The sequence below is a fragment of the Peromyscus californicus genome, unplaced genomic scaffold, assembly GCF_007827085.1.
Source record: "Peromyscus californicus insignis strain IS unplaced genomic scaffold, ASM782708v3 Scaffold_17__1_contigs__length_78620276, whole genome shotgun sequence".
NCBI lineage: Eukaryota > Metazoa > Chordata > Mammalia > Rodentia > Cricetidae > Peromyscus > Peromyscus californicus.
The window spans coordinates 53,881,925-53,903,096 of NW_026294469.1; the positions used below are offsets into that span (position 1 = coordinate 53,881,925).

At 44.8% G+C, this 21,172-nt stretch overlaps 1 protein-coding gene across 1 annotated transcript in view; it reads right to left on the reverse strand.

Moving 5' to 3' along the window:
• Window positions 1-21,172, reverse strand: part of Alpk2 (alpha kinase 2) — a 123,353-nt gene that overhangs the window by 69,833 nt on the left and 32,348 nt on the right. Inside the window, exon 4 of the mRNA XM_052742327.1 lies at window positions 14,919-16,611. Coding sequence (XP_052598287.1) covers window positions 14,919-16,611 — 1,693 coding nt within the window. The remainder of the gene's footprint in view (window positions 1-14,918; window positions 16,612-21,172) is intronic.

Below are 21,172 nucleotides of genomic sequence, written 5' to 3' on the forward strand. Positions count from 1 at the left end.
TGAAAAAATTTACATCATCTATTTCTTCATTGTTTCCCTTTTCTGGTTAGAAAGGCTTGCTCTCTCTTTCCCTTTATTTGATACTTATGTTGTCACCAAGATCAGGAGGTCCTTGGGAGCTGGTGCCTTGGAAATTAGAGCTCTTTATGCTCTCCACTTCACACTGAGAAAAGGGCAGGATGATCAAGGCTACACTTGCTCACCGGAGCTAGCAGCGAGTGTTTCCAGCTCCATGTTTCATTTCTTCTTCTTAAAAAAAAAAAAAAGAAAGAAAGAAAAGAAAAGCTGGGCACAATGGAGCAACTCAACCCTTCAATCTCGGTACTTGGGAGGCAGAACCAAGAGGGTCTTTGTGAGTTCAAGGACAGCCTGGTCTAACTAGTAAACTCCAGGCCAGCCCCAGCTACGTAAGAAAACATTGTGTTAAAAAAAAAAAAATGGAGTTTTAAAAGACAGTCAGTTTTCAATGATACCAGTAATGAATGAATACCATCTCCTTAAAATATTAAACATTATTAATGATTTCTATCATTGGATTCTTGCCTCCTGCATTCTTGTCTCCTTCCCAGGAATTAATCACACGTATCACTTTGATGTGTGTCCCTGAGGCAGACCAAGCATGGTTAGCAATCTGGGACTCCCACCCACATTGACCTCTACACACTGGCTCCAAAGAATGGACTGCCTCTGCTAACTATCCCTTAGTGACTCCTCTTTGGTGACCAAACACAGTTAGAAACATATCCTGAGACAAAGGAAAATGGACGGATCCGATCCGAACTGGTTTTAAGTATATATACCGTAAGGCAAGCTGTGTCCTCTGAGAGAATGAGCTCTTAGGGAACACAACCTTACTCGCCATCTCATGTCTAAACATGATCGGGTGTGCGTATGACAAAAACCAGATGCAGTATGTGAAAAACATGCACAATAAACAAAGGCTTATGTGGCCCAGGACTCACTCAAAACAGGAAGTCACCCATGCCTCAGCCCTCAGTAACATCCTCTCCTCCGCTTAGACCGGTGAAAGAAAGCCCCAGTTGTGACCCAGCCCTCCCGAGTAAGGCACTGAGAGCCGCTGTTCCAAAGCAGCTTAGCAGGCCTAAAACACACACACACACACATTTCTATACACACATGTTAATACACATTACTACACATCTAGACTCTGCACATGAAAGACATTGTGGTAATTTGCCTCTCTGAGTCTGGCTTATCTTGCTTAATGATTGTCAGTTCTCTCAACATCGCCTTTCAGGCACCTCCAACCTGTGGCCCACACATGTGGCTGCATGAAGGTGAGGACAGTTAGGAATGTGGCCCAACACCGAATCATAAACTGACTTCAAACAGTATGAGACCTTTTGTGATCAGTTATTTGTTTTGTAACTGGATCACAGTTCTTGGTCATGAACTTGGTACATGAGGGGATCATGTCACCGTATCCAAAGTTTGGACACACGTGATGGATTTCATAGCACCCGTACGTTACTGACTCTGCAGGTGAGTGTGGAAACTTTGCTTAAGAGTAGATATTGGGAAGTGAAACTGCCCCGTCATGGGTAACAGTCCTCTCACCCTTAAAAAAAAATCACCACCCAACTACACACCTGTTGGCAATAGATCCACATCCCCATAATCTCAACTTGATGGTATCATCCTTTGAAATTTTAAAAAATGATCTTTGTCTCTGTCTCTGCCTCTCTCTCTCTCTCTCTCTCTCTCTCTCTCTCTCTCTCTCTCTCTGTGTGTGTGTGTGTGTGTGTGTGTGTGTATTCCACGTGTGTGCAGAGGCCAGAAGAGGGTGTCAGATCCCCTGAAGCTAGAGTTGTAAGCCACCCGACATGGGTGCTAGGAACTGAAATCTCATCCCCTGGAAGAGCACTAAGAAATGCTCTTAACTAATGACCCATCTCTCTAGCCCCTGAATTTCTAGTTTATTTTATCTGATGTATAAAAGATAGTATCTTTTTAAAATTTGTGTCTTCCCGGTTGCCAGGAACCACAGTATCTTCTCCTGCTTACAGACCATCCGTTTCCTCTATAAACGGCACATTTATTTATCTTTTTAACGTTTTCTATTGTTTGATGTCTTATAAGTTGGAAGGTTTGGGGTTTTGTTTTTTTAGGGGTGTAGGGGGTTGGATTTTTTGTTTTTTCAGAAATACTGTAGATTGATCCCGGACCTGCACACACTAGGCAAGAGCTCCAGCACTGAGCGAGAGCCCCAGTCCTCTTTACAGTTTATACAGTTCGTGATGTCGGGTCTAAGTCACCCAGGCTGGCCTTGAACACTCTGTAGCCCAGGCTGTCTTTGAATTCCCAATTCTGCTGCCTTGGCCTCCAAGAGTACTGGGATTACAGGTGTAGAACACTACGTCCAGCTACCATGCATATTTTTATATATTTTGCAAATTGATTTTTTAAATATTTTATTGTTTATTTATTTATTTATTTGGGTTTTTTGAGACAGGGTTTTTCTGTGTAGCCTTGGCTGTCTTGGAACTCCACTCTGTAGATCAGGCTGGCCTTGAACTCACAGAAATCCACCTGCCTCTGCCTCCCGAGTGCTAGGATTAAAGGTATGCACCACCATGCCTATCTTAGCAAATTGATCTTTAGTACAGTTACTTTCCAAATTTCTTCCAATAGTGACTTTTCTTTATTTATAACAAACTGTGGTATTTATAGCTAAATCTTGATATATTCAAAATTATCAATTTTTATATCATTTAAAAAATTCTTTGTTTACAAATATATTTTATTTCTCTTAAGGCCATAAGAATAGTTTCTAAAGTTTTCCCCATTAGTTTATAGGATTTTTTAAAAATGTTTAACCAAGAAACCCATTATAAACTCTTTGAGGTCCACTGGGAGGTATTGATATTTTCCTATATGGTACCTAGTTATCAGCATTGAATATGTTGGTATTTCCTAAAATTAGAAAGACTGTTTTTATTGTAAACCCATTTTCAATGCGGTGGTTGAACCTCTATTCTCTATTCATTATGACTCATCTGTTTGTGTTTTGGTGGCTACTAGCTTCACCGTTTTGATGACCACAGCTTTATCACTTATCTCAATTTGTGATTGGTTAATTTAATGTCCTTTTCCCCATCTTATTTCAGAGATGCAAGCTCATCTTCAGTCATAGGAATGCCCCAAACAAGCCGTTAAAAGCTTGTTTCTGGTATCCAGCTCCAACCCAAGGCAGTGGTGGGGTATGAGTTACGGGGACCCTCAAAGTTCATCCAATCCAATGCAGCAGTGGGGGATGAATTATGGGGACCCTCAAAGTTCATCCAACCCAATGCAGCGGTGGGGGATGAGTTACAGGGACCCTCAAAGTTTATCCAACCTAAGGCAGCGGTGGAGGATGAGTTACAGGGACCCTCAAAGTGCATCCAACCCAAGGCAGCGGTGGGGGATGAGTTACAGGGACCCTCAAGGTGCATCCAACCCAAGGCAGCGGTGGGGGATGAGTTACAGGGACCCTCAAAGCCCATCCCACCAAAGGCAGCGGTGGGGGATGAATTATGGGGACCCTCAAAGTTCATCCAACCTAAGGCAGCGGTGGGGGATGAATTAGGGGGACCCTCAAAGTCCATCCAACCCAAGGCAGTGGTGGGGGATGAATTAGGGGGACCCTCCCCTTACCAGCTTCCCCCGCTGCCGGCCGAATCCCTGTTGCCGTACTCCTCAAAATAAAACTCAGCTGCAAACGACACACCTGTTCTGGATTAGTTACAGTGTCTGTGTTTATTTGAGTTGCACGGACAGGTGAAGAACATGCCTCGCTTAAAGCTAGGAAGGGGAGGGAGAAAAGATGCAGTCGCAAGGGCCTCTTGTTCCTCCAAGGGTGAAGGATTAAGCTTTACAAGCCCTGCCCTTCCTGTTGTTTCCACACTGGGCAAATTTTTACAGAAATGCCCCCAGATTGCAGTAGCCACTCTGAGTTTGCCTACTTAAGCACATGGCTTCCAGACTGAACGGCCCTCAAGAGTCATTCTGGGCATGCACCAGGGACGGATCCCTGCCTAGGCTCGGTGTGCTGGGCTCTGCTAACTCCCCATGGGAGACCTTGATTTAGGGGAATGTGGGGATGTAGGGTGGCCTGGGAGGGAGGGCTGGGGGATGGAAGGAGGGAGGAGGTGGGATCTGTGCGTGGTATGTAGAGTGAGTAGAAAATTTCTTAATAAAGAAAATTTTTTTTTTAAAAGAGTCACTCTGGGAACTCACTAAAAATGCAGGTCTGGGGTAGGACGCAGATGCCTGCATCTAGGTGTCAATGACCCAGGCCTTCACTTTTCAAAACTGCCTCCATAGACTCAGAGCAAACTTGAAGTTTACTCTCCTTAGGCCCCCCGGAGAGGTCTCTTTGCCTGAGTTTTGGAATGTTTCCGTAATGACTTGGTGCTGGGGAATACCAAAAAAAGTGCACTGGTGCTCTGAGATAGGGCTACAGAAATATGGTGTCCGCTGGTTCCCGTGCAATATCGTGCTAGGCAGAGGGAGTAGCTGGAATAAATTACAGAATCTCAAACAAAAAGGTAGAGAAGCCTTTCGCCGACTTTGACTATGATAGCTAGCTGGTCCCTGTCAAGAAATTTGTTCCAGGCTCTGGATTGTAGGCAGCTGGCCTAGACTCTAAGAGCGCATGCGCAGTCCCGAAGCAGGCTCAGAGATCCGTTCCTGATTTCGCCGTCTCCCTGCCTTCTGCTTGCTCTAACTAAAAGGTGGCCAGCATTTTCTTTCATTCCATGGCGTAATATCACTATGCTGCCGCAGCTAGCCAACCAGTCATCTCAGATTTTAAAATGATCTGTTTCCCAAATGACCCACAAGGAATTTACTTCCCTGCCCTCGTGTAGAAAGCGTGAAGTTTGGCTGAATTCGAGGTATAAACATTTTAGCCCCGGACTTGTCTAACCTTTTAACATGGAGATACAACGTTGTTATCGACAATGTTCATATTCAAGAACTGCACAATTGAACTTAAAAAAAAATCACACACACGCAAAAATCTCATAACATTTTAAGTAAGTTTACATGCTTGTTTGGGGGCCCCGTTTACAGCTATCCCACGATGCACCTGTCTCATGGACCACAGGCTAGACATACTTAGGTGAACAATCCCATTACCACCATTAGAAAAGTAGTACTAAATAATCTAATGTTTTGTTTCATGGCTAAAATTTTGGGAAGTCTTGAGGTGAGCACATCTATCCTTCGGGTCTCCATACCTCTGCTCAGCAGGGTTGACCTTGGCGCCCCCTGGATGACCCTTACGTCTCACTCCATGTGTGCTTCAAGGCTCTCTTGCCAGGTTGTACCTTAAGTTAGCAGAGCTTCCAAAGGGGCACCCATGCCCAAGCCCTCCCGCAGGACTAGTGCACTAACATCAGAATCTCTGGGGTACAACTCGGACCTCTGTATTCAAAAGGTATCACACACAGTTTTGAAGGACGCCTCGGCGCCTGCACCTTGGAGGTTAAAGGTTAAAGCTGAGAGCTGTAAAAACCCTCAATGTCCAAGCCTCAAGGCAGGCCTGATGACTGGAATATCTGGTGGTAGCACACAGGAGGCAACTCCCTGGAGATTCCATGGATAGTGAGGAAAATGCCTTCACATATTTACTCATTCATTCATTCATTCATTCATTCACTTTTATTGTCATGCTGGGGATGGAAGCCAGCACCTCCAGCATGCTAGGCAAGCATTGTACCACTGCGCTTCATCCTAGCCTCCTTAAATCCCTTCTAATCTAGGGAAGATGTTGTGTTCTGCCCATCAGGGCTTCTGGAACCTCCGAGAGAATGGGGTTTGAAAGCAAATCCGATTCAGCAGGATAGCCATGGGGCTTGGAAAGCTTGACCTTCTAACCAGATGACCCACAGACCAGGCAGAAAGACACGAGGCTGCAAGCACTGGTTTTGCTTGGTTGTTTATACTGAGAACAGTAACTGCAGGGAAGCCTGAACGGGATCTTGCCCATCCAGGATGGTGTTTGGAAGACGTGATAGAGCTGGCTTTGTGATTAAAAACAAAACAAATGTTTGTGTTCCTCTCTGCCTCTGTCCAGGAGTGGTGTTGACAAGAGGCTCAACTGCCACGCGCTGAGAAAGACGAGCCAGGGTAGCCTCTGCCCTTCCCGTCATTGTCACCAGGGAGCTCTGGGGCCACCTTTCACTGTTGTTATCTGTCATTTGAAATGTGAAGCCTGTACAGCATGAAGGTTTGGGGGGGCTGCTTTCATTTCTCCTGCCCTACCGCCCCTTGGAATTATTTGCTAGAGACTCACGATGCGCCCTGTCTGTTACAGGTCAGTCAACACAGATTTCAAACTTCAATATGCCCCTTCTTGTACTGCCTTCCAGGCACATGCGCTGAACTCAGATGAATACCAAGTGTCACTCATACTTCCAGGAGTTCAAATCTGCTTAGCCCAGAAGACAAACTGCCACATTAATACAACTGGGGAGGCAGAAATCCATTCCTTAGTAGGAACTGCACTTCAAGTAGACTTCAAGGTCCTTGTTTCTATGCCTCTATCACAATGGTTCTCAACCTTCCTAATGCTGCGACCCTTTAATACAGTTCCTCGTGTTGTGGTGACCTCCAACAATAAAATTACTTTTGGTGCTACTTCATAACTGTAATGATGCTACTGTTATGAATTGTAATGTAAATATCTGTGTTTTCTAATGGTCTTGGCAACCCCTGTGAAAGGGTCATTTGACACCCCCCCCACACACACACATGAAGGGTCATGACCCACAGGGTGAGAATCACTAATCTATCACCATTTTGTTTTGGTTCTCGTTGGGAGGTTTTGTTGGGACTTTCTGAGATAGGGTTCTGATATATTCAGGCCATTCTTGACTTTCCTATGTAGCCAGCCCAAGCTGGCTTGGAACTTCCCATCCTCCCAGTCCACTGTGGGCAGCACCATTCCTTAAGCAAGGGGTGCTGAATTGTATAAGAGTGGAGAAATGGAGAAGAGTACAAGCCGGCAAGCGAGCTGCACGTGTTCATTTGCCCTTGCCTGTGGATAGGATGTGACTAACTGCTCTAGGTTTGACCTCCCTGTGACCTGGAATCGTGAATGAATAAACCCTTTCTCCCTAAAATCACTTTTTGCCAAGGTATTTTATACAGCATCAGGAATGAAACCAGAGCACCCAGCGCTGGTCTCATAGAGGTAAGAACCTAACAAATGTTTCATTCGTGACAACAGAACAGTAGAAATCGACCCAAATATTCTTTAGCCAGCAAGTCATTAAGCAAACTCCAGAACATACAAACCTCTTATGAGACTACCTAGCAAGAAAAGGCATGAACTTCCAATGAATCCCTGGGAATTATGCTAAGGGGGGAAAGGGACATTACATACTTTCTAAATCAATTTCCACAGGACTTTAGGATTGGAAGACAGATCAGCAGTTACCCAAGAATAGAAAAGGAGAGGGCAGGAGGGCTGTGGGTACAGTCCAAGGAGACACAAGAAATCTTTTTGATGGAGCTATTCTGAGTGGTTTCTTATATGAATATACAGTCATCATCAACATCAACAACAAAAAACCTTCAGTAAATAACATCTGTATCTAGCCCTCAAGAAGTCTTCTGTAAAGCATGAATTGTGACTGGGATGTAGTTCAGTGGTAGAGTACTTGCTTAATGCATGCAAACCATGAGATTCGATCCTTAGCATTGCCAAAATCTTAGAACAAAAGCAAAAGGGGAGATATTTAATAAAATAAAAGTGATAATATCATTACTTATTAATTTTGGGCACTTTCCATGTAATCTTGAATTCTTCAGACACTTGTTGTTTGTTTTGTTGTTGTTTGCTTGTTTGTTTGAGACAGGGTGTCAAACTTGTAACCTTGGCTGGCCTGGAACTTGCTATGAAGACCAGGCTGGTCTCAAACTTATAGAGATACACAAATACTTTCTAAAAAACAGATTTCTTTATTTTTATTATCCTATGTATGTGTTTGAGTATACATGTGTACCTGGAGCCTGAAGAGGCCAGAAAAGGGTGTTGGATTCCCCAAGCTGTGGTTACAGAAGGTCGTGGACCACCTGATGTGAGTCCTGGGAATGGAACCTTGTTCCTCTAGAAGAACAGTAAGTGCTCTCTGTCAACTGCTAAGCCAGCTCTCCAGACCCTTTGTGACACTTCGGAAGCAATATTATCACTATTTGTTTCACACGTGAGAAAACAGAAGTGGAGAGAGTTTCATATTATTTTTCTCAGTGTTAGAACGTAGTAGGACAGGGAACAAATCCGGGGCTCAAGCCCACACTCTGCTCAGTAGTACCCCCTTTGCTCATGGGAGACACATTCTGAGACCTCTGGTGGATGTCTGCAACTGTAGGCGGCACCAAACCCTATGCTTTGGGACCTTTTCTGTTATACCGTGTACCAAGGCTGTGATTTTGAAGTCTCGGTCACAACAGCATAATGAGTGAAAATGCCTCGTTCCTCCTTCACAGGTTCACAGAGCATCTGTTGTTATGCCAGCCTTAGCAACCTCAGCATGCCGTTTCCTTTCCTTTCCTTATTGAGTTGGAAGCTTCCTCCTTCCTACTTCAAGGAAGCACTGAGTGGCCTCTGTTTGGCTTTTCGGAAGTGCAACAATGTTCTTCTGATACTCCAGGGGCCATTATTGAATAAGGTACCTGAACAAGCACTGTGGTACCACAGCAGGCAGACAGCCAAGACAGCTACTAAGTGATTAACAGGGTGAAGATTTACACAGTAGGGATTCTCTGGACAGAGGGATGGTTCATACGCTACATGGGGCAAAACTAGACGCTACAAGATTTTATTACACGGCTCAGAATGGCTTAAAATTTAAGACTTATGAACGCTCTCTTACTGAAACCACGGATGGTAGAAATGCAGGTAAGCGGTGGGGAGCTACTGGACAAAGAACGATAACAGGGGTGCTGTGGCTCTCTCTGAAAGGAGAAATCAAAGTTTGAGATGGAGAAAGCAAGCAACTTAGAGAGGACAGCCTCACTGAGCCACCAGGGGTGGGGTACCACCTGGTCCCGTGACGTTCTCAGTGGCAGCAAGTTTCCGTGGTTGATTTCCTGGTGGAACTGAGCCAATGGCTCTCGTCAAGACACAGAGGTGGTTAAGGCAGTATTGGAACATCAAGATTGTAGATTTCTAGGCAAACAGGACCCATCCATTGTTTGTGAAGGTTCTGCCAGGCTTGCATTATTCCTAAGAGAATCCACGTTGCACCTTTCTGTACAGCACTCCCCTAAGTATTAAAGATCAGCATTTGTGATTGTGGGTAAGAGAAGCATAACGCTGCAGCATGTTGACTATAGGGTGAGATGTATCCCACAAGATGGCTACATCTTCACCGGCAGAGGAGCATATGAATTTGTTCCTCTGTAACTGCTGGGTTCCCTCCTGCCAGGGCGGGAGGGAAACTGAGTTTGGGTCGAGTGTTGCTTCATGGGGAGAACCTGGTATCCATGACTGTGGAGGGCCCATACTGGTATTGCTTGGGTGCTACTGTAGCAGTTGCTGAGGTTGGGAAGGTGGCTGGCAGAGGAGTACCAGATGGCGTACCTATCACCTAGGCTCCTGTTGGATTAGCAGGCCCCACCTGGGGAATTGGAGGGCCATCCCATTAAGTCTTGACTCCACAGGGAAAAGGCACTGGAGCAGCTGCTGTGGTTGCTGTCACCGCTAACACTGCTGGAGCATCAACCCAGGACCCCCACCAGGACAGAAAACCCCACCCCACATGTTAGCCGAGAAACCCCACCTCCAGGAATTACAACTCCTCCACCTGACATGAGAGCACCCATGGGCCACAATTGGCCTCTTCCCGCCTTAAGGGACACCTGTCGCTGTGCCCCCTCCAGGGATGAAGCCCCTTCTACCAGGAATTAGAGACCCACTTCTCCAAGGAATGTGTCCACAAAGACGCCAAAGGCCAAAGTTGCACACCAACCACTAGTGTGCACAGGGGAGCCCAGGTGCAAGGTGTGGAAGCTCCAGAACTGGGCTTCTCAAACCTTTTTCACTCCAACTTCTCTCAGCCCAAGAGATTGTCTATGACCCCAGGGTATACACAGAGACACGTAAAATAAGAACACAAACCAGGCATTCACTGATAACATACCATAAAGAGAAACATCTTACCACTTATTAAAGATAAAAGTAAGTTTACATACTAACGAGATAGCCACGCCTGACTAATTTCCCCTAAGGAAAATGAAATCTTGGTTGACTAATTGATACTGCTAAAAAGTATCTTCAATGATTTTCAGAGTTAATAGATATTTTGATTTTATACCAGTCAATGTTGAGACTACTGCTTTGCATAAATATGTAGTACAACGTGGCAAAATTATTTTAGAGCTCTTCCTGAGGGGGAAAACGTTGTATATTCTGTCCTAACCCTAAGCTAAAATTTATTTGAGGATTTGTGTGTGCACGTGTGTTCATGTGATGGAGAGTATGCATGCCCATGTGTGGAGGCCAAAGGCTAACATCAAGTATCTTCTCCAGTCACTCTTTACCTTAATATATCTAAGATTTATTTTAACTTTTTTAAAATTCTGCGTATGTGTATGAGGGGGGTATGTGCAGATTCCTGCCGAGGCCAAAGGCATAGGACCCACTGGAGCTGTGAGTAACCTTGAACTCTGGTCCTCTGCAAGAGCAGCAAATGCTCTTAACTACAGACCACCTTTCCAGCCCTATATTTTATTTTATTTTATTTTTAGAAAGTCTCTCATGGAACTAGAGCTTGTGACTTCAGTTGTACTAGATGGCTAGCAAACCCCAAGGACCTTTCCGTCTCTATCTCCCCAGTGCCGGAATTATAGGCACCCCCAGCCTTTACAGATGCTGGGGATCAAACCCCGGTCCTCATGCTTATTCAACAACCACATTACTGACTGGGCCATCTCCACAGTCCCCCGTAGATATTTTTAAAAAATGAAACTCAAGTCAGTAAGACCAAACATTATAGCACAATACAATCCAAAGATAAACTAATTTGATATGTTGATGTTGAAAAATCTTGAGTAGGGGAATATGAAAAGTCTTGGTTTCCATATTTATTCTGATTTCTATATGAGCAGAAATTTTTTTTGTACAGTAAGAGTGCTGCAATTCTTGAGATACAATAACCTCCACCTGAGCTGAGGTGCTTTGGCGGCATTGGTTGGTGCCGTGTGGTGTGATGGCATGCCCAGCACCAACTGCCCGTGTGTGTCTGGAACCAGTGCTGCAGCGACATCCCACAATGCAACATGGACCACTACAGTCAGCAGCACCCCTGAATCCGGGTGTATTCATGTATATGATGTAATTATGCCTACATTACATGTGCAATTACATTAATGTATATGATGTAACTAACGGACATGATTTTGAATTAATTTTTGGTTGCTGCATGTTCAGAGACCTTTTGCCGTTGCTAAACTTTTCCTGACCCCCACATTCATTATGGGGTCACGACCCACAGTTTATGCAGCTAGGCTTTAGAATAAACCAACCCATTCCCAGGGCAAGAAGAGCCCATGGAAGGGCGTCCTATCTATGGACGGTTGACAGACAGCAGCTTCTCACATGTGGAGATAATGAAAGGATGTGCTCAAGAAAATAAAAACCATGAAGCAGTCAATAATCACTGGAATCCTACCTAACCAGGTAGTAAACCTCCTACTGTGCGGTTACTTATTCACTTGATGAGTGGGGGGCCTAACACTTGATACAACATACACCAAACAAATTCAGCTCCACCATGGTAGTTGGCTCACTTTCTATGATTAGTGCTAATTCCTCGTCAGCAGGATCTTCACCCCCCGGGACCCAAGACTACACACACCCATACTGTACATTTGTAGTCTCAGGATTTCAAAAAGAAATGCAAGTCTCTCCGGGGTGAAGTGAGGCCGACACACACTTCTGCATTCACAGTGTGGGTAAGCTTACTCCAGTGTGTCTGAGAAAAGAAACTTAAGATGGGCAGACTTTCAGGCCTTGGATCAAGAGCATGAGCTCAAAACCAAGATGAAGAGTTGGCGGTGTGCTCCTTGACGAGGATTCAAGTTAGCCTGGGGTACCCTTCTCCATTTTTCCACTCCCAAACTGGAAGGAGCTTTGGAGCCTTCCATAAACGTAGAGAAACTGGGGGCTTTCCAATCCTAGCCTGGGTCAGTAACTATTTCAAGACAATGCCTAACAAGATGGCTTTGCATTGTGAAAGACACGGGGGCCGACAGAGAGTAAAGACACCTGGAGACTCATGTGTCAGACAGGACATATTCTGCAAGAGGCCCTTGCAGAATAACACAGGCAATTAGAGGCATGGAATGTTCCTCAGAATGCTAAACCTGATGCACAGACGAAGATAAAATGCTGAAAGATAAGCTGCCAGTCACTTCCTACAAAAGACAGCTCGAGGTAAGTGGATCAGACTAGACTCAAGGGTGGGGAAACCTATTAATATGAATCCTAAGGCAGGATTTTAAATCATTCAAAAATCCTTAGGTGCCCAAACCTCAAGAGTCAGAATAAATATTGAAAATGTCTTTGGACTTAGCTATGGAAAAAAGCCATTTCCCCTGCACCATATTATACAGGGTTTCATATAATTTCCAGTGACTCCCATATTTCTGTGTCAATTCTGCAATAAAAATTAGCCACTTGTCATCTGTCGGCCATATTTTATAGTATGTAAGAAATAAAGACATCTCCTGTAACTAAATAGGAACTTTTCACATGGCTAGAAGAATCTGCATTTTTACATATGCCAAACCCAGAGGGAAAAATCATCTGGCTTTAATCTAAAGAGAAGAAATGTCACTGGCACAAACATCCCACTTTTGCTTAAGGCTGCCTAGGACTGCTCTTTAATGTCCGACTTCCATTTGGGTTTCTAGCTGTGCCTTGAGTGAAAATCAGCTCTGCTACTGACCCCTGCAAGGGGAGGCACAGGCCCACTCCCTGCAGAAAATGCAAATTCTTCCGTCAGTTTTCTGAACAGGAAAGTTTAGGGGCTTCATTAGTCATCTAATCACACAGCAAAACAGCAGTCAAGGTGGGGTGGCTAGGGATTCTCAGAGAACTCTGACAGGTGGCCCACGGTAGGCTTGGTCCCCGAGTCTGCACATTTAATTTAGCTGCATTTTCAGTAAACCAGGGAACTTGCTGGCTGCAGGTGCTCTCATCTCCAATTCAGGTTAAAGCACAAACTGAGGAAAGCAGGGTTCCTTCCTTCCTCCCCATAGGTAACAGGTCTAGAACCTGCTTCTCATCGGGATGTCTAAAACCGACATTGTCAACTGCCCCCTTCCCTTCCACTTATCCCACGTGAGCCACCTCGTCCTGCCCCCATCCTCTAAGAGGAAAAGTCATCTTTGAGGGGACACGTTCTCACGGCATAAACAACTGTAGAAAGGGGCTTAGCTGGGAAAGATAGGGCATTGATGACTAGAAAGGGGCATGTTCTGTGTTTAGTGACAGGAAAAGGTTAACACCGACACTTCAAACTAACAGTTAGCCAAACCTCCTCCATTCACCGGTCATGTGCAGAGACCTGTAGCCATGGTGTGTGAGCCCATCAGTGGGATGTTTAAGGAACACAATGGACCAAGCTGGTTTGTCTGTGGGAAGGAGAAAAGGTGGCCTCACCTGACCAATTTCACCAGCAGAACAGAGCGACTGGCTCATCTAGAGCTCAGGTCTGACATTTGTACTTTGGCTATTTTATGACAGGAGCTTTAGAAATCCAGAGTGCGGGTTTATGTATTTCCTCGCATTGAATTCAGTTATTTCGCATTAGGGACTATTTCTTTGGAGTGTTTAGTCTTCTATGAAAAATAATACCAGATTCCTGATATAGATTCCCAGGTAGCAAGAAGCATCAGTGTCTCTACAAGTTTGGGAATAATAAGAAGCATAATAAATTGGTAATAATAGTAATAATTATGATAGATGGATGGATGGATAAATAGATAGATGGATGGATGCATGGATACAAACACACATACAGACATACAGACATTTCTAAAGACATTTGCTTCCAAAAACCAAATCTTGACCATAGTATACCATCAGTCCAAAACCTGTTATAAAACTACATAATTAAAAACACAAGTATATGAAACATAATACTCCATAAGCATTAAGTATTCCTATAATCCCGTCTCTTTCAAATCAGAACTGAAAATCGTACCCAAACCATTATTAAAGGATAATGCATTTTCTTTTTGGCCTTTTCTTGGCCTCTTTTATACTTTGTGGTCTAAGGAAAAGCAAAGTAAGGCAAACACCCAATCAAAAGCCCTGCATCGCGCAACAAGATCAGCTTTGCCTGCTTCCTCCAGTGTGGCAAGTGGATCCTGTAAGTTTTCCAGTCCCACCAAAAGCCTGCCCCTTGCGTTATGTATCTGACTAAAGTCTACCATTTTCAAAGTGTCCCTGAAAAAATGACCCGAATGAATGGGCTCCCCCTCCCTCTAAAGGCTACCCCATGAACACTGACTTGAGAAACTTTCAGAATAGCGAACACTGCCCTAGTAAAACACATGCAGTAGGCAAAATCTCAGGTTTCTTTTTCCAGCTGTCCAGAATCCCATTAGTGCTCTTACCCTATCACTCTTCTGCTATAATTAGGATGGCTCAGGGTTTATCTGGGCCTTTTTTCAAAGCCAGATTTCCTTCCTAGCTGCCGAAACAGCAGCTGTCATTCACAAGTAGCCCGACGGCACTGGGATATTTATTTTGATTAACATTATAGTACAAGAATTATGAGTGTGAAGTGACGAACACACACACACACACACACACACACACACACACATACTCCCACACCCACACACTACCTTTCCTCTTGCAGTGTGAAAACAAAACAAAACAAAACAGGTCTTACCTGAAGATGATCAGTCTGGTCTGAAATTTGGCTTGCTTCAGATAACGTATTAAACAATTCCGCTTCTCCCTCAAAGCATGTGTCCCTTTCTTTCGGAAGTGGGTCCGCTGGTGGTCCAGGGGTTTTGGAGCCTTGCTCTGCAGGGAGCAGAATACACAGTTCTGCATGGAAGTGGGAATTCCAGCCAGGAGCTCCTGCCTCGGTGTGTGTGGTCTCTTGTCCATAGCTCCCGGTTAAGGGGTGCCTAGTAGGTTCCTTGGGGAGCGGATCAAGCGTGCCTTTGGGGGCACTGTCTTTCAGCAGCTGCTTCTTGGCATTAGCCTTCACTCCGGGCCGCCTCGCCCTGGTGGGTCTCGGGTCAGTCTTCCTGCTGCCTGGGTGCTTTTCCTCCGATCTTTCCCCAGCCAGGCTTTTCAAACCCTGCTTCACCTCTGACTTGTCTAACCCCCCAGACAAGGGCTTCACCTCTGCCTCTGCCTTATCCATGGTTTGCAGACTGTCACCGGAGAATTCCTCTGCTGCTTCAGGCTTGTCTCTGGTTTCTCCCCGAATTCCTGAACAATCATTTTCAACAGCCTCGGAAGCAGTAGGGAGTGGAGCCCTCCCCGGTTCAGTCATTTTAGCTGTTCCATCCTGGTGAGGTCCCAGAGTGAGAGTCATTGCAGCATGCAGGGGTAAGGGACTATGCCTGGAGGTTCCGCTGCTCCTGACCCCCACTTCCCAGGGTTGTGAGTGATAACTACACAAGCCAGTGGTGGCCTTCATAGGCCCCATGTCACCCGACACCCGAGGCCCACAACCCATTTCACCAAGGAAATGCTCACACCCACCCAGACCACACTCATTGAATTCCACCTCTTCGTCATCGCTTTCTAATAAAAAAACTCGGTCAGTCCCCAGCAGGCTCCTTTGCCAGACGGCATTAGAGTAATCCGTCATAACATCGGAACATTCCAAATACTCCAGGTCATCATCTGAAAACTCCTCCGTGTAGGTTAGGGTTATCTCTGGGCAAAGTTCATAGTCACTGTCAGAGTCCTCGCTGGAAACCTGTGGGCCGGGCTGCATGATGATGGAGCTGCTGTCACTTGGGTAAGGACATGGGGTAGCCTCCGGCAGCGGAAGACTGAAACTGATGTATTTCTGTGCTTTGGGGTTTTGATGACTCGGGGTGACGCTCTCCTCATTAGACCCTTCGCTACGTAGGCCATCACCAATTAACTCTGGGACAGTGGCGTGCCCTGTCCTGTGCTGGTATACATCTTGTTTTTCGGTAGTGTTATTTGAATGCAAGGAATTTTCTTGCGTGTTATTTGAATTGTGAGGCTCCCGTCTTGTCTCTTTAACATCTAGAAGCTTCTCAGAATTGGAAGCACCAGAGTCATAATTGGCCGCTATCTGGGGTGAACATGAGTGGTTGAATTTGTGGGGGGAGGAACCAGCTGGCATGCAAGCCCCCGGGGCCATACTTTGTTCTTCCTTACAAGGGCTCCATTTCTCGTCCGAGTGATTTACACTATCTTCTTCACGTATCTCTGTTTTACGTTTGCCAGCCGCATCCCTGCCTCCTCCTGGGTCAGGAGACACTTGTGCATCCTGCAGACGCTGGACCTCAATGGATGCCGAACAGCAGATCATCCCCACGCAGCTTCTTGCAGAGACTTGATAAACAGCGGCATCGCTCTGGGTGCAGCTAGGAGGACAGACAGGTAAGTGAGAGCTTGTACACCGACATTTGTCACATCTTGGGTGTTTAAGAAAATATATCTCGCTGTTTAAGTTAGCTCTAGTTCTCCTGCATTTCAAAGAGCATTGTGTGTGAGAGACATTCCACACAGGTAATAAAAGCATTCTACCTCAACGTTCTCACACAGTGCCGACAGTAGCTCTTTTTAAAGACCATACCAAGAAGGCACATAACTTAAAAAAAAAAAAAAGAAGTTTTCCTTTCTTGAGACTATAACTGTCACGTCCCCTCCCATTTCCTCCCTCCAAGAAGTAGTATTGCTTGTCAAGAAACTCTAACAACACCGCAATGGGTTGTATGTAGGACGGTTGGTGCCATTTCCTCCTTAATGTGACTAAAAATTCTAACTCACAGTCATGAGCTCCACTGGCTGGAAACCTGCATCCACATGTCACCTTGACTAACATGGATCAAGCCAGGTGGCCTGCTTTGGTCCAAGAGGGGAGAGCTCTGAATCCGACTAAGCTTGCCCTCCCTGTTCCGAGAGAGACAGCACTCCTGCGTCTCTTTCCTTTGTTGACTGGAGCCACATGGAGCCTGCACCAGGCATTCTACACTGACTCATTCCCTGCTGGGATCCTTCCGAAGACCTGGCAGGCCCAGTAAAGGCTTGGGACACTTGCACAAGGTGCATTCTTACTGAGTCCGGTTGGCCACAGAGTATTCTTGCTTATCTTGCACTGTGCATTATCCAACTTAGGAGTCATATTTTCAGGAGGCAATGGGTCTGTGGGTCTGGCCTGGACTTAGATGGAACGCTTAGACTTTCACTGACTGTTTTCTGTGTAGAATACGTACAGTTATCTAACTCAGGAAGGGTTAGACAGACAGTTCGGTAGAGGTAGTTCTGACGCTGTATGTATTTCCGAGTCCTTCCTCATCCTCCCTGGGAGGGAGCCCTTCGCCTTCTTGCCCCACTTATGTTCATAAGCCTTCAATCATGGGAGCTTGCGGTGAGTGCTCACTCACCTTTTCAGTTACAACTTCAAGGATGCCTTGTTTAGATGCTAACCAGCCTCTAGATGGGTTGATCTTGGCCATGCCCTACACTCTGCCTTGGACAACAGCTTGGGGAGATAAGCATAGGGCAGCAGTCTATTTCACAAACTTATTCAGGTCTGGAAGAGTATGAGGGGGCTTCATCAAGCAGAAAACTCATTGCCGGAGTAGTCTTCAAGAATGTGGAAGCGTCAAGGCCAAGTAGCCTTTAGTTTCCCCCAGTGTGTGCCTGAGCGTCCTGACGACTTGACAGGTGTGGTGGCTTACACCTGTAACTCTAACACCGTGAAGGCTGAAATAACAGGCGGCAGCACGTTCAAGGCCACACTGGACTACACAGTAAGACCCTGTATCGAACAAAACAACAGTCAAAAATGGAGGGGGAGGGATTCTGAGAACTCTATTTAAAATTCCTAAGTCAGGGGCTGAAGAGACGGCTCAGCAGCAAATAGCATAGTCTGCTCTAACAGAGGGCCCAAGTTCTGGTATCCACATGGCATCAAACCATCTGTAACTCCAGTCCCAGGAGATCTGATGCCCTCTTTTGCTCTCCGCAGATTCCAGGCATTCAGATGGTATGCAGACATGCATGGAAACAAAACCACCATACACATAAGACAAATAAGTAAAATAATTACTTTCTCAAAAAGAACATTGAATTTCATACATCACCATTTCTAGATGGAGGAACTAAAATATGTTTTCAAAGATAGGAGTCATTCTGATGCAATGGCCACCGCCCGCAGTCTACTGCATTCCTTTCCTCATTAGTTGGGCTCAGCTCTGTACAGCCAAAACCAAGTTTTCAACTGATGAAAAGTGACCTTTGTAGCGGTTTCATATTATACCCATCATTCCCTTTGTGAGTCTCTTCTGTGAATTCCTAGAGATCTGTCCTCGGTTATGGGTTTACAGGGAGCATCAAAGAACATTGTGGACAACAGGAAAAATCCCAGGGAAATCAAATATTCTGACCTGCTGATGTAAGGAAAACCCTGAGGGTACCATGACCAGTGTGGAGAGAACTGAAAAGAAAGCAAGGCCAAGAGGCACACAGAACCAGTTGAGAGAGAAGATGAGTAATTGATACTCAAGACCCAGGGGGAACCAGGTGCTTGGGAGGCTGAGGCAGGAAGATCGCAAACTGAAAGCCATTCTGGTTCTGTCTAAAAATGTACATTTACGGGGCTGGAGAGATGACTCAGAGGTTAAGAGCACTGACTGCTCTTCCAGAGGTCCTGAGTTCAATTCCCAGCAACCACATGGTGGCTCACAACCACCTGTAATGAGATCTGGTGCCCTCTTCTGGCCTGCAGTCATATATGCTGTATACATAATAAATAAATCTTTAAAAAAAATGTACATTTACATCAAGGAGAGAAAATAAATATAGATTTATTTCAAAAAATGGCAAAAGTAACTATATTAAAAATAAATTCATAACTAAATTGGATATATCGGATTGTCATGGTTTAGTTAAAAATAATTTTACAGCACATATTTCAATTGATATGAAATTTCCAGTCCTCCCTCCATTCATTGAGGGGAGAGGGAAAGGAATTGGACTAAGCAGAAACAACTTCCCACTGGCTAATGGACGCTTTGAATTTTGTGTCATGGTTGATGCATCCTTGATCATTATCTTCAAGCATCCCACAGAAGAAAGGGAGAACATTGGGCCAAATCTGTTGGATGCTTCTATGTGAAAACAGTCTAGTTACACCCCGCATGTGAAACTGGGGTGCAAATAAGTTAAGTAATTCCTCCATAATGATAAAGGGAAGAAATCATGTAAATGGGATAAGCCAGTGGAGCCTTTGGACTCTGAAGCCTAGGTCTGTGTGCGCCAAGAAAACTGCCATTCAGAGAAAGGAAACCGTGCGGTAGCGAGAAACCATTGTGGAAATGAAGCATGTCTATCCAAAGTCTCCACCCTCTTCTGTCACTTAGCAATCCTGTGGGAAACATGTGTTGTTGTTTACCTGGCATTGTGTTAAGAGCTGAAGAGAGCCAAGGAGATGGGTGGGATCTCATATCTATCACCAGGCGCCTCAGTGAGCCATGCATTCTGAAGTGGGAAAGGTAGCTCAAAGAAAGGACATCAGTGGTAGCCAGCTAAAATGATGTGAGGCCAGTGGGGAGTGCTGGCAGAAAGATCTGTGGACCCCAAAGTGATTCCTAAAAGCACCAAGAAGGAATTCCCTGAACAACTCATTGAGTTCCATCTTTGTGTGTCCTTCCTTTTAGCTGAGGAAGGCAATAGCCATCTTCTGCCCTGTTGGGAATTCTTAACTTCAATTCTCTAGGTCCTTTCTACATTAATCATTTCCTTATTAAAGGAAAGAGGTCCAAATTATTATAGCTAGATGGGACTTTTGGGTTTGTACCCCCAGAATTGTATCATATAAGAGATGCTAAAACCATTTTGGTATCAAGACTCCAATGACTGAGGATACAAAGCACTTTTTGTTAATGTAGCTTGTGTCTGTCAATATTACGTCAAACTGAGAAATGAGAAAATTCAAATATTTATTTATTCATTTCAAAATTAATCTGTCGTACTTTATCATATATAACATGTTTAGAAAAACTAAGCATGTCTTCCAAAAACAAGGTAAAATTTTATGAAGGACATTGTTTTACACTTTCCTAGGTGTCTTTAACATGAGGCTTAATGGAACCCAGCTGGGGACTTGGATCTGTTTCGGCATCCAATGTGATGTAGAGTGTAGAGAATCTGCCCTCACATGGACACACATGAGACGAATGTCAGAAGACAGAAGAGCTTAGGGGGCAACTGGAATGTCCTAGTTCAGAAAGGCGCCGAATACTGAATGGAAAGGGTTGGGAAATCGGATTTTATCATCAGCAACAGATATTTTTAGTTTTCCTTGAAGCCCATTTTTCTGAGAAGATATCTGCCGAACATTATTTGTCATTTTTTGAAGTGTGCATGTGATTGTGTGCAGTACAGGCATGTAGAGGTCAGAGGGTAATCTAAGCTGTTGGTCCTTTGTCTTCCACATTGTTTGAAACAGCGTCTCTTGTTGATCACTGTGGCATAGGCTAGCTGGCCTGCAGGCTTCCAGGGATGCCTGTATCCACCACCCATCCTTCTGCAGATGCACTGGGGTTAGACATGGGTTACTCTGCCCAGCTTCATGTAGGTTCTGAGGACCTAAGGTCAGGTTTTCACACTTGCACAACAAGTGTTTTACACACTGAGCCACATACACCCCAGCTCCTGTCCATTGCTGATTTTTTTTTTAAAGTAAAATCATACTCTGTAAAACAAGTGGCTAGTTAACTTGCAAATTAGATAATAAGGCATATGCTTTTGGTCATACCTTCAGGGAGACCAGCAGTGATTTTTTTGTGTATGTGAGTATGTACTGTCTTTTAATATAGTTATTAAAAAGGAGTTTTACTGAGTTATTAAGATCTAATAAAATTGGTCAAGTTTTACATATTCACAGAGGTTGGTGTTAAATAATACTCCATTGAGTTT